Source organism: Hemibagrus wyckioides, linkage group LG04 (assembly GCF_019097595.1).
Source record: "Hemibagrus wyckioides isolate EC202008001 linkage group LG04, SWU_Hwy_1.0, whole genome shotgun sequence".
Lineage (NCBI taxonomy): Eukaryota > Metazoa > Chordata > Actinopteri > Siluriformes > Bagridae > Hemibagrus > Hemibagrus wyckioides.
Genome location: NC_080713.1, coordinates 14,696,775 through 14,709,849, shown reverse-complemented (window position 1 = coordinate 14,709,849; position 13,075 = coordinate 14,696,775). Strand labels below are relative to the sequence as shown.

The following is a 13,075-nucleotide window of genomic DNA, read 5'->3' as shown; positions in this document are numbered from 1 at the left end:
TTTTTGCAGGGATTAGGCATATCATCTGCCTACCGTAATGGGACAACTCCACTTGCGTAACAGTAGCACATATTTCAGAGTATCTTTTTTTCTAAGTACAATAAATGTGGTAATAATGTACAATATCACATCACCAAACTTTTTAAAAAAATTTTATTGTATTCATGTGTTTGAATCAGATTTGGATGAAAAAAATGACTTTTTTTAATGGGGGACCAAGTGGTTTTCACATTTTTCCACTTTTTTTCCAGATTTTCTTCCAAATTTGACTCTGAGACATGTAACGCCAGCCAACTCTAGCTTTTTTTTTCTGAACTGCTGCTAAAGCTGCATCACAGGGCAGCGTAACAATTGAACACCCTCTTTTTATACATGAGGTCATAGACTCCCACAAATCTTTTTCACTTAGCTCCAAGCTATAGATGGGTATGGCATGGGATTCTAAAGTACAATGTTCCATAGATACACTATACACTGGTGTGGCTATAGTTAGTAATTGTAGTTGCAGACCTAACAAACTGGTAACTAAGTGTATATATTTTATTAAATAAATGATTTTTTTTAAATGCAAAACCCAAACAGATGGTCTGGGTCAGTGGGGCATATACTGTTGGGTAGTAAAAACAGAACATGTGGGTTAAATGCCATGCCTTGTTCCGTATGGGTTGTGACATTATAGATCTGTCATTAGAGATTTGCAAAATTTTTTTTTTGGGTTGCTTGTGACTCAGTGTATGAAAGCTGTCTCAATGCCACTGGCCCATGAGTCAGGCTAGCAAGGTCCTTGATGAATCGCTACACTATGCTACAAGGTATAGGGAAGTAGAAATTTACAAGTGGCCCAGAGCAGTGACTGAAAATAAGCTCTGTGTGTGCTTGCTTTATCCATCACTTTCAGACCACAGCCCAAATCTTCTACAATTAAGCAGCATCAGTCTCAAAAGGGACGTAAACAGAGAAAGCAGGAAACATCAGATGAAGATGAAGATGATGACGATGATGATGAAGAAGAGGATACTCCCAAGAGACAGACACGTAGAAGAGCAGCTACTAAAATTAGGTAAGAACTTAATGATTTTGTACCCTTGTAAACCGTATTCATAGTCAACTCTACATTTACATTTCTCTACAAATCTAAACCTGCATGTTGTAGAAATGTTTATTTTCGTAAGGCAGGAAGTTTGAAGGGAATTAGAACAATTATAGCTGTGTAATTTCTGTTACATTTTATGAATATTAAAAAAAAATCTTAAAAATTAGTACAAACAATTGTGCATATTCATAGAAAAAACATCAAATAGAAAATCTGCTCCTGTGTTTATTTAATTGTCATTTTTTTTATATAAGATTTTTGCATGTACTTATGATTGTTTAGCAAGAGAGATGTTTTTTGCGTAAATGACTCTCTACTGCAGTTATAAGGAGGACCAGCATGATTTTGAAACAGACTCTGATGACTTGATTGAGATGGCGGAGGGAACAGAAGATGTGCAGGATGATGACAGTGAGACCATTGAGAAAGTCTTGGATACCAGGATTGGCAAGAAAGGAGGTGAGAGTGTTAGTTTACTTGTTTCAGAATTGTATCCCAGTTATTAAATTGGTTGGAAGCTTGTATATCACCATATCATATGTCACTGATATATGACTGACTGACTGACTCCCATTGTTGCATCACCCATGCTCAAGGAGTTAAGCAATCTAGCTATCCTTAGCTAACAAAGAGTAAGCGGTAACAGGGACATTCTGTGATTTGGACATTCTGTGATTTGAACATCCAAACATCCCCTTTCACCTAAACACTTTATATCCAGGAACCCTCCAAATCTGTTCCTTTACCTAAGAAAAACTATTTACAAAAGGCCTGACTAAACAAATGTGTTTTCAACCTGGACAAAATACATTGAGACTGTATCTTAGTCCCAAATACTAATTGGAAGGCTGTTTCATAACTGCATGGCTTTGAAAGAGAAAGTCCTGCCCCCTGCTACCAAAAAATAGCCTGTACATTTTGAAAGAGGTAGGCCTGGCAGATAATAAAAAACAAAGGTTTGCTCAGGTGCTGTGGCGCGAGACAGTTCAGTGCTTTATAGGTCAGTAGTAGTATTTTATGAGCAAAGCAAAATTTGTCTAGGAGCCAATGCAGTGTGGATAAGATAGGAATGATGTGTTCATATCTTCTGGTTCTAGATAGGACTCTAGCTGCTACATTCTGGACTAACTGGAGCTTGCTTATGCACCTTCTGGAACATCCAGACAGTAAGCCATTACAATAATCCAACCTATAGGTAACAGAAGCATTGAACAAGTATTGAACTACAGCATGTAGTGACATTGTATTTATCTTAAGCAATATTTCTGACATGAAAGAAGGCTGCCCTATTGATAATATGTATATGAGCTTTAAATGGATGACTGGAGTCAGTAAAATTTTTGGGTTCAATCGGAGAAGAAGCCTCAGCTGCGCCGCTGTCACTACCGCTGCTGATATCAGGGAGGCTTTTTGACAAAGAACCATGCAGAGATAGGGATTAAATAGCAATACTCTTTGAAATTTACTGAGATGAACAGGGATTATTTATACAAAAGAATGGTGTAATACTCAGTGTTATCTATAGGTAAAGAAAAGACGTCAGTAGACACAGACGTGGTGGTTTGGCGAGTTTGTTATGAATATGGTTACCTAAATTGCAGAAGAAGAAACTGTCACAGAGTGTCTGTGTTCGGCACTTGTTTGTCAAAACAACAGAAAGAATTTCTAATTTGAACCAAAGGATATCAAGGTCATAAGATGAGGTCATAAACAAATGGTATCATACAGTCAGCCAAGGGCCACAGTCAATCCAGGACAGAGTCAGGTTTTTAATCAGGGGTTTGATAACTGCTAGTTTAAAAGATTTTAACACATAGCCAGCACTAAGGAAAGAACTGATTTTTTTATAAGGGGTTCAGTAGCCACTAGTATTATCTGTTTAAATAAATGTTGTAGGTAAGGGATCTAGTAGGCAAGTTGATTATTTTGAAGAGGAAATTATTGAAACCAAATTGGTTTCTCAATAGGGAGTGAAACATTATCTACAGGATTAGCTCTCAAATTGTTGGGTTTTAAATGAATAGTCTGGATTTTGTGCCTGATATTCAGAGCATCCTTGCAATCACCTTATCAATCATATCACCATAATCACCTCACCATATCAAACCACTCGGCTCAACGAGAAGAATTGCATTACATTAACACTTATGGCACTTGGCAGATGCTCTTATTAAGAGCAACTTCCATTTATTACTTATATACATCTGAGCAGTTGAAGGTTAAGGGCCCAACAGTGGAAGATTTAAAATCAAATTCTTCAGTTTGGTAGTCCAGCAACTGCCACATGATACAGATATTCTTGTTGATATTATTTTGTCTTTTGGGAAATATTTTCTGTAGCTTCAGAAAGGTGGTATGAAAAAATAACAACAAAAATAAAACATTTACATATGGGTCAAATATGCAGAATATGCTGGTAAACCAAATAATGTGCAGTACCTGGAGGATTTTTGTAAAAATGGTGGGAAGACTGCTCTGGATGAACAAGGGAATCATGAACAACTATTACAAAATGTAAGAATACACAGGATTAAGCATTGATTTAAACGTATGTCTGTCTATTAATTCATTCAGTATTAAGTGGAATCACCGCAACATATGCTTGTGATATATCAAAACACTGTACAATGAGGGGAACTGCGTGACATGTGTTCTGGTGGTCATGTGATGTCACATGCGTGCAAGCCCCGAAATTATGCGGAATTGCACAATTACCGCAGCATACACATGTGATGTATCAAAATGCTCGGCACATCGAGGAGAAGTGGGTAATGTGTATTCTGGTAGCATATCCACTCACCTCCAAAAGTATTAGCACCCTATCGGTCCACTTGACTCCAAACGCATCGGCACCCTATCTGTCCGCTTGCCACTAAAAGTATTGGCGAACCTGTCTATCCACTTGCCTCTGAAAAGCATCACACATTATGACTACGTGCTTTGTCAAGCCAACATCAAAGTTTGTTGCGAAAAATTTAAAAAAATCTAGTTTTGCATTGGTCTCTTAATGCACATACTAGCCGAAATAAAATGTATTGCAGTCAAAAAAACTACATTAGCTGTGAGTTTGGGGAGCAAAAAAGTTGGATAGCTTGTCTAATAATAATAATAATATTAATAATAATAAGCTTATTAAGCAAAACAGGATGTTGGCTTTTTCAATCCAACATAATAATAATAACTAGATTTTTGATGTTGGCTTAATGAAGCAAGTAGCCATAACGTCCGATGCTGGTGGATAGTGTGGATAGACAGGTCGCCAGTACTTTTGGTGTCGATCGGACAGAGTGCCAATGCTTCTGGAGGCAAGTGGAGAGATGGGGTGCAAATACTTTTGAAAGCAAGTGGATACGTCACCAGGATACAAGTCACGTGGTTTCCCATATTGTGCTGATGCCCATATGTGACGTGGTAATGTTGTGAATTCCCTCATTTTGGGTTGGAGTGCACGTGTCATCACGTGATGTCACCACAACATACGTCACACAGTTCCCCTCATTGTGCTGATCGTTTTGATATGTCATGTGTATGTTGCTGTAATTTTGCACTTCTGCCAAATTTGGGGGTTGGTGTACATGTGACATCATGTGACGTCATCAGAACATGTCACGCAGTTCTAATTGTGCTGATCATTTTGATTTGTCACATGTCCATGTTGTGGTAATTTTTACTTTCTACTTATTTTGGGGGTTGGTGCACTTATAGTTATAGTTGTTTGAGTAAAGTGAACATTTAAATTTCTGGCATTTGGCAGATGCCCTTACCCAGAGTGATCCCCACTACTGACAACATTTCTCGCATGTGATACTGACAATATTTCTCTCAAATTCCAAGTACAATATTTCTCTCAAATTCCAAATTCCAATTAAACATATTGTCATTTAGAGCATTTATTTGAAGAAAAGAATTATGCAGTCCGCAGACCTAAAATAATGCAAAGAAAATAAGTTCATATTTATTTTTAAACAACAAAATACTAATGTTTTAACTGTTTAAAAGTGCAACAATCAATATTTGGTTGAATAACCAAATGATTTTAATCACAGCTTTCATGTTTCATGCTCTCCACCAAACATTCACATTGCTGTTAGGTGAATTTATGCCACATCTTACACAAACATTCAAACAGCTCAGCTTTGTTTGATGGCTTGTAACCACCCATCATCCTCTTGAACACATTCTAGAGTTTTTCAGTGGGGTTATGTCTTGAGATTGGGCTGGCCATGCGTCTTGATGTGGTGGTCCTCCATCCACACCTTGCTTGACTTGGCTGTGTGGCATGGAGCATTGTCCTGCTGGAAAAACCAATCCACGGAGTTGGGTAGCATTGTCAAAGCAGAAGGAAGCAAGTTTTCTTCCAGGACAACCTTGAACATGGCTTGATTCATGCGCTGTTCCCAAAGATGAATGTGCCCAATTCCAGTCTTCCTGAAGCACCAACAGATCAACAGTCCTGCACCGAATTTCATTGTATCCGAGACACTGTGGCTTGTAGGCCTCTCCAGGACTCCATTTAACCATTAGATGACTGGGTTCTAGGCAAAACTGAAAATTGGACTCATCAGAGATGATCACTTTACTCCAGGCCCCTAGGGTCCAATCCTTATGGTCTTTTGCAAACCTCAGGCTGGTTCTTCTTTGTTTCTCATTGATGAAGGTTACTAGGTTTGCATAACTTCAGCCCTACCTCTAGGAGCCTCTTGTTTCAAATTGTCCTCACTTAGCATTTCACCCCAGCTTTCCATTCATTTTGTAGGTCACTTGATGTCAACCTATGGTTGTTGAGTGACATTCAATTGTGTTTGTGGTCATCCCAGTCAGTGGTCATCCCAGTCAGTTGTTTCCAAGGTCTGCAGCTTGATATTGTCCTTATTAACTGCTGTCTTTGTAATTTTAATGATGGAAGAGGCCTACTGTAGCCCTCTGCCAGTAGAGCCAGAATTTGAACCCTTCTTTTCCTCACTCCAAACTTTTCTTTTCAACTCTTTTGGCATGGTCAGTAGTTATTATTTGACTCCAATTACTCTTGAGGCTCCACTAGCACTTTTTTCCCCATTCAGCTCATCCTATTGGAATAGGATAGTGATGAGCAGTGTTTTTTTATTCTTTTTTAATTGTTAAACAGGATAGTACTTCATTAAGCAGAATGAGGTGTGCCTGTGTTGGAATTCAACAGATGCTGGAATGGAATGGCTGCCATACACTACCGCTCAAAAGTCTGAGATCACTTGCATATTTCAGCTTGATTTCAGCTACGGAGGAAGACTCCATCAAGCCAATCCATCTGGTGGGAGATGCTCTAGGAAATATGGGATGAAATCTCATCAGATTATCTTGAAAAATTGACAGCTAAAATGCCCAGGCTGTAATTGCAGCAAAAGGTGTTTTTTTTTTTTTTGAAGGCAAAGTTTGAAGAAAACATTCATCATTTCCATCAAAATCATTATTTCTGACTCTGACATGTCAGCATGTCCTGTTCTTTTGCTATATTTTCTATTCAGTCTAATTTCTTGTGTTTCCTTGGAAAACAATAAAATTTTTGAGTGATCCCAAACTTTTGAGTGGTAGTATACATGTAGAGATGCTGAACCACGAATAAGTTTGGAGTGGTCTCGTAATTTTTTCCAGAGCAATATGTAGCATATAAAAAGCATTATATTATACCACCACAATTTCAGACTAAAAATCAAAATCAAAATAAAATAAAAATCTTGTTTCCTTGTACACAGCTACTGGAGCGGCCACCACACTCTATGCTGTAGAGGCCAACGGAGACCCTATGGCAGATTTTGATCCTAACAAGGAGGAAGGTGAGACTCAGTTCCTTATCAAATGGAAAGGCTGGTCCTATATCCACAATACATGGGAAAGTGTGGACTCGCTCACTCAGCAAAAGGCCAAAGGGATGAAAAAACTGGAAAACTTTAGGAAGAAAAATGAGGAGCTCAGTGCTTGGTAAGGAGACTTGAACATGCATGGTCTGTGTTTGAATGTCAGAAATGAAGAATTTATTTTGTTTGTACTGCCTTCATGGGTAAAACTGTCAGATTTTACATTTTTACAAATGACTGTTGAATGATGAATACTTGTTAGTATTGACTTTCTTTTCTTTGGGTTAATAGTAGTTTTATATATAGCTTTCAAGTATAATAATTTAATTAACTCCCAGAATTTGGCCCCTCACAGGTTGAAAAAAGCCTCTCCTGAGGATTTGGAATATTACAACTGCCAGCAAGAGTTAACAATTGATCTGAACAAGCAGTTTCAGATAGTCGAGAGAGTCATTGGTAAGTAAATGAGGTACTTGTCGATTAAAAGCTTTTGCTGAAATGCTTAATTTTCTGAAGATTTCTGAGATTTTGTTTCTTAATTTTGAATTTTATACGTTTAACACTTTTACAGCAGTGAAAACTGGGAAGTCACAGGTGCCCTCTGATTTTCCCTGTAAGTACTTTTTACTTCACTTCAATTCCCTAGAATCTAATAACTAAAGTTTGAAGAGCATGTAAAATTAACATTTAAAATTATTTCTGTTATCCCCCCCCCCATGCAGCTCATAAGACCACGTCTAACGAACCTGAGTACTTATGTAAGTGGATGGGTCTACCCTATGCAGAGTGCACTTGGGAAGATGGTGCCTTAATAGGAAAAAAGTTCCAGTCTTGCATAGACAGTTTCAACAACAGGAATGTCTCCAAGACTATGCCCTCCAAAGACTGTAAGGTGAGAGACTTATTTAAGCAGTTTGATAAATCGATTACAGATTTTTTCCCTAGTTTTTTCACTGCTTTTCTGTTATCAATGTGTGACTTTAATGTTACTTATAAAAATGGGTCCTTGCTGTCTAGTTTGCGTCTAATTAATAGAAGCTTGTATCTTTTTATTCTGACAATTTAAAATCAAGTCATTTCCTAACTCTCTCTTTAACTTGTAGGTGTTGAAACAGAGGCCCAGGTTTGTGGCTTTGAAGAAGCAGCCCTCTTATATTGGAGATGAGAACCTGGAGCTGAGAGACTACCAGTTAGATGGATTAAACTGGCTTGCACACTCTTGGTGCAGGTATCTTGAGTGTTATTCTTAAGCTTTTTTATATTTTCAGTATTATATTTAAATAATTAATTAATTGAACAAAAATTTTGTGTAATTGTAAGCATCATTAATGTTCAAGCCACCTCAGATATGTAGCTTAATCTTTGCCTATTGTATACTTTTAATGTTTTAAGTGGTGTCACAAAGGTGGAAGGACACAAATAAATGATGTTCAACAAATGCATAATGGTGTGAAGATCAGGTGTCCAATAACATTGGACAATATATTCTATATGAAGGCTGTTAAATTATGTACTTGAAGAGTTTATATATCTATGAATGATCTTAAATTTTACATAGCAAAAATTTACATGGTTTTAAAATACAAGGCCCCTCAATTTGTCTGTCACTTCTTCTTGAAGATTCTTGAATCTTGAACTTTGATTTGTACTTCTGTGTCAATTGCTAATGTGGTTTACTCATGTTGTCTAGGTGTAACAGTGTTATTTTAGCTGATGAGATGGGCCTAGGGAAGACCATCCAGACCATTTCTTTCCTTTCTTACCTGTTCCATCAACACCAGCTGTATGGCCCCTTCCTCTTGGTTGTGCCTCTATCCACACTCACTTCCTGGCAGCGCGAGTTCAGTACTTGGGCTCCTGACATGAACGTTGTGGTCTATCTGGGGGATGTTTTGAGCAGAAAGACGGTAATGCACTTTGAATGTCAATATAAATCTGTTTGTTTTATGTTTTGTTAAACTCATTTTTTTTTTTCATTTTTGCAATTTTTGTATTTTATAGATTCGTGATTATGAATGGATTCACCAGCAGACCAAAAGAATAAAGTTCAACACACTTTTGACCACATATGAAATTTTACTGAAGGATAAGGTGATGAGAATATATTCTCTGCACTATAAAGTGCACACCTTTACATTTTTGTTTGTAGCTGTAGCTTGTCAATGTATTTGGATTAGAAACATCTCAGTTTTTATTTTTGTTACTGCAGGGTGTTTTGGGAAACATAAACTGGGCATTTCTTGGGGTGGATGAGGCTCATCGGCTGAAGAATGATGACTCTCTGCTGTATAAAACACTAATAGATTTCAGGTCCAACCACAGACTACTCATAACAGGAACACCACTGCAGAATTCATTGAAAGAGTTGTGGTCCCTCCTGCACTTTCTTATGCCTGACAAGTATGTCCTGGTGTGCTTCTGTGATGTTCTTAATTGGGTTAGAGTTTCACCATCTACACACATGGACAACATTGTTTGTGCCCTTCCATTAAAGAAAGAAAAACCCACAATGGTCATTGAAATAACTTGAAACTGAAAAAAGTAATAAGTCAAAATTTACTGAAAATTGACTAATGACAATTAGATATTGCTTTTGAATTGTGGTTCAACAGAAGCATCTAAAAAACAAACTAATGAAACTGGCCTGGACAAAAATGATGGTACCCCTAGAAAAGATTGAAAATAATTCGTTAAACTAATGTGTGTCCTGTAATTAACATTGCAGGTGTCCTCAAACTTGTAATTAGTCAGTCTGCCTATATAAAGAGTGAAAAGTAGTCACTGTGCTGTTTGGTATCATGGTGTACACTACACTGAACATGGACCACAGAAAGCTAAGGAGAGAGTTGTCTCAGGAGATTAGAAGGAAAATTATTGACAAGCATGTTAAAGGTAAAGGCTATAGGACCATCTGCAAGCAGGTTATTGTTCCTGTGACTACAGTTGCACACATTATTCAGAGGTGTAAGGTCCACAGGACTGTAGTCAACCTTCTTGGATGTGGCCCCAAGAGAAAAATTGCTGAAAATTAAAGACATATAATACAAAGAGCCTAGAACAACTTTCAGTGAGATTAGAGGTGAACTCCAAGATCAAGGTACATCAGTATCAGATCGCACCATCCATCGCTGTTGAATCTTTGCAGGGTACAATAAAATCTCAAGACTATCAAGGCATTATGAAGCGAAATGTGCTGCCCAGTGTCAGAAAGTTTGGTCTCAGTCACAGATCATGGGTCTTCAAACAGGTTAGTGACCCAAAACACATGGCTAAAAACACCCAAGAATGGCTAAGAACAAAATATTGGACTATTCTAAAGTGACCTTCTGTGAGCCCTGATCTGAACTGCTGAAACATGCAGTCTGTAGAAGGCACCCTTCTAATCTGAGACAGCTGGAGCAGTTTGCTCATGAGGAGTGGGCCAAAATACCTGTCGACAGGTGCAGAAGTCTCATTGAGAGAACAAAATATTAATTTGAAGGTACCATCATTTTTGTCCATGCCAGTCTCATTATTTGTTTTTGTTTTTTTAAATGCTTCTGTTGAACCACAATTCAAAAGCAATGTCTGTTTTTCATTAGTCAGTTTTCAGTAAGTTTTTTATTTATTATTACTTTTGTCAGTTTCAATTCAAAATCAACAATTTTGTCCATGTCTGTATAGAGAAAAAATGTGTATCAATTAATCGATAAGCGTTAAATGTCAATTCCAGCTTTAGATGTTGGATGATGCATTAGTATTTTAACTTGAAGATCTGGATAAGCATAAAAGAAAAGTAGATTTTGGTATTCATATAGGCTGCAGAAATTCGATTTTTAAAATATTGTTTCTATACCAAATCTGATAAAAAGATCATGTTAATTCTGGACCTTTGTTTTTTTTCAGGTTTGAGTTGTGGGAGGATTTTGAAGATGCGCATGGTAAGGGCAGGGACAATGGCTACCAGAGCTTGCACAAAGTGCTTGAGCCCTTCCTTCTACGTCGTGTAAAAAAGGATGTGGAGAAATCGCTGCCTGCCAAAGTGGAGCAGATCCTACGCGTGGACATGTCTGCCCAGCAGAAACAGTTCTACAAGTAGGTCCTGCTTTATATACACTGTCAAAATTTTGCTTTTGACTACAAAATTTTTATTTAACCTAGTTTGTGCTCGCTTGTATACATTTTTTGAAGGTGGATTCTCACAAGGAATTACAAAGCCCTATCTAAAGGCACCAAAGGCAGTTCCTCAGGCTTCCTTAACATCGTCATGGAGCTGAAGAAATGCTGTAATCATGGGTTTCTCATCAAACAGCTGGATGAGGGAGAAAATGAGAACCCTCAGGAACACTTGCAGGTAAGACAATCTTAGGAGGGCAGTCTGCTTGAAATCCATAAATTATTTTAGATTTCATCAGGTTCATTCTAATTTAAACTCGTTTTGTTCTGGGGCAGGCACTGGTCCGTGGCAGTGGGAAGCTTGTGCTCTTGGATAAATTGCTAACAAGACTGAGAGAACGAGGCAATCGTGTGCTTATCTTTTCTCAGATGGTCCGTATGCTGGACATCTTAGCTGATTATCTGGCCATGAAACGTTATCCTTTCCAGGTATTAATAAAAATATAGTCATAGTGTTATATTGTGGATAGCATTACATTTTTTTCTCCTGTGGATTAAATTTGAACTTGTGTGTGACATACTCAAGATTATCATGCAACTCACAGTTCATAATATTACCAATGTCTTTGTATTAATTTCAAATTCCTGTTTATTTATTTTTTATTTTATGAATGAATTTCGCTGGTTTTACTTGTGCTGTCTATGGTTTCAAAATTTTGTGAGACAGTATGTTTGGAGCCCTCAGATTGGATTGGATGTCAGGCTTGCAAAAATATCATGGATCATGCTCTATTTTTATCTCCTGGTTATTTTGTTAATGTGCACTAGCTTGGGTAAGACAACACTCTGGGCAACACTTGTAGTTGCCATTTTTCTTTTTTGACTTTAACATTTGGAGAACAAATGCTCCAACTTGACAAAGCGGATGATTTGGGAGTTAGCTGAGGCTTCCTAAGATGGTGTTGGCTCCTTTTTCCCATATGTTTAGAGATTGGATGGCTCCATCAAGGGAGAGCTCCGAAAACAAGCACTTGACCATTTTAATGCAGAGGGTTCTGAGGTATGTACTGGATGGCTATTGTTTCACCCACAGTTCTGAATGGCAGTGTGATTTTTTTTTTTTAGAACTTTGTATCAGGATACAATATTTTATTGTAACTGTACTGATTAAGCAAAACTTCTGAATTGCCTAAACATTGTCTAAACTTGGAAGATGTATGAATGAAAGGATAGGAAGAAAATACTTTATTTCATTTCCCTGTAATTTAATATTTTAATATAATTAAACTGTTATTGTGCTCTTAGTGATTGCTTTTCCTCATCTCTAGGATTTCTGTTTCCTCTTGTCCACCCGTGCTGGAGGTCTGGGCATTAATTTGGCCTCAGCTGATACTGTGGTCATCTTTGACTCTGACTGGAATCCTCAAAATGACCTGCAGGCCCAGGCCAGAGCCCATAGAATAGGCCAGAAGAAACAAGTAATACTTCTTAGCCTTGAAACTCTTGAATCTTTTTAAGAGAGACACTGGGGGTTTGCATTCATTTGCATATTATTTGCCTGTTTAGGTAAATATTTATCGTCTGGTTACAAAAGGCACTGTGGAGGAGGATATTATTGAAAGGGCAAAGAAGAAGATGGTGCTAGACCATCTCGTCATACAGAGAATGGATACCACTGGAAGGACAATACTAGATAACAACTCGGGGAATTCAAAGTGAGCTTTTATTTTATTTCGGTTCTGTAGTAAAATGTAATGTGTCATTGAAACTATTAAGAATAGCATCTTTTATAACTTGGATTATATAGTACTGAACTATATCTGAACTATGTCCAGTTCAAATCCATTTAACAAGGAGGAGCTGGCAGCTATCTTGAAGTTTGGTGCAGAGGATCTGTTTAAAGAACCTGAAGGGGAGGAATCAGAGCCACAGGTATCCATTTATTATTAATTGGTTTTGTGTGAAAACTAGGGAATGCATCAATACCATTTATGTTATCATTTCGATACCTTGCTTATTTATTTTTATTTATTGAAAAAAAGCCCTGATCTGATAC

At 37.5% G+C, this 13,075-nt stretch overlaps 1 protein-coding gene across 5 annotated transcripts in view; it reads left to right on the top strand.

Moving 5' to 3' along the window:
• The window catches only part of chd2 (chromodomain helicase DNA binding protein 2), an 84,333-nt gene that overhangs the window by 46,461 nt on the left and 24,797 nt on the right, over window positions 1–13,075 (top strand). For 4 of the 5 annotated variants that reach the window (XM_058387116.1, XM_058387112.1, XM_058387111.1 and 1 more), the window contains 18 exons: window positions 899–1,060; window positions 1,416–1,552; window positions 2,191–2,259; window positions 6,823–7,048; window positions 7,280–7,380; window positions 7,496–7,537; window positions 7,647–7,816; window positions 8,028–8,152; window positions 8,615–8,831; window positions 8,926–9,015; window positions 9,134–9,324; window positions 10,810–10,998; window positions 11,095–11,257; window positions 11,356–11,508; window positions 12,008–12,079; window positions 12,348–12,497; window positions 12,586–12,734; window positions 12,855–12,951. In XM_058387116.1, the coding sequence (XP_058243099.1) occupies window positions 899–1,060; window positions 1,416–1,552; window positions 2,191–2,259; window positions 6,823–7,048; window positions 7,280–7,380; window positions 7,496–7,537; window positions 7,647–7,816; window positions 8,028–8,152; window positions 8,615–8,831; window positions 8,926–9,015; window positions 9,134–9,324; window positions 10,810–10,998; window positions 11,095–11,257; window positions 11,356–11,508; window positions 12,008–12,079; window positions 12,348–12,497; window positions 12,586–12,734; window positions 12,855–12,951 (2,503 nt within the window). The remainder of the gene's footprint in view (window positions 1–898; window positions 1,061–1,415; window positions 1,553–2,190; window positions 2,260–6,822; window positions 7,049–7,279; window positions 7,381–7,495; window positions 7,538–7,646; window positions 7,817–8,027; window positions 8,153–8,614; window positions 8,832–8,925; window positions 9,016–9,133; window positions 9,325–10,809; window positions 10,999–11,094; window positions 11,258–11,355; window positions 11,509–12,007; window positions 12,080–12,347; window positions 12,498–12,585; window positions 12,735–12,854; window positions 12,952–13,075) is intronic. The other variant, XM_058387114.1, reaches the window with a different exon arrangement.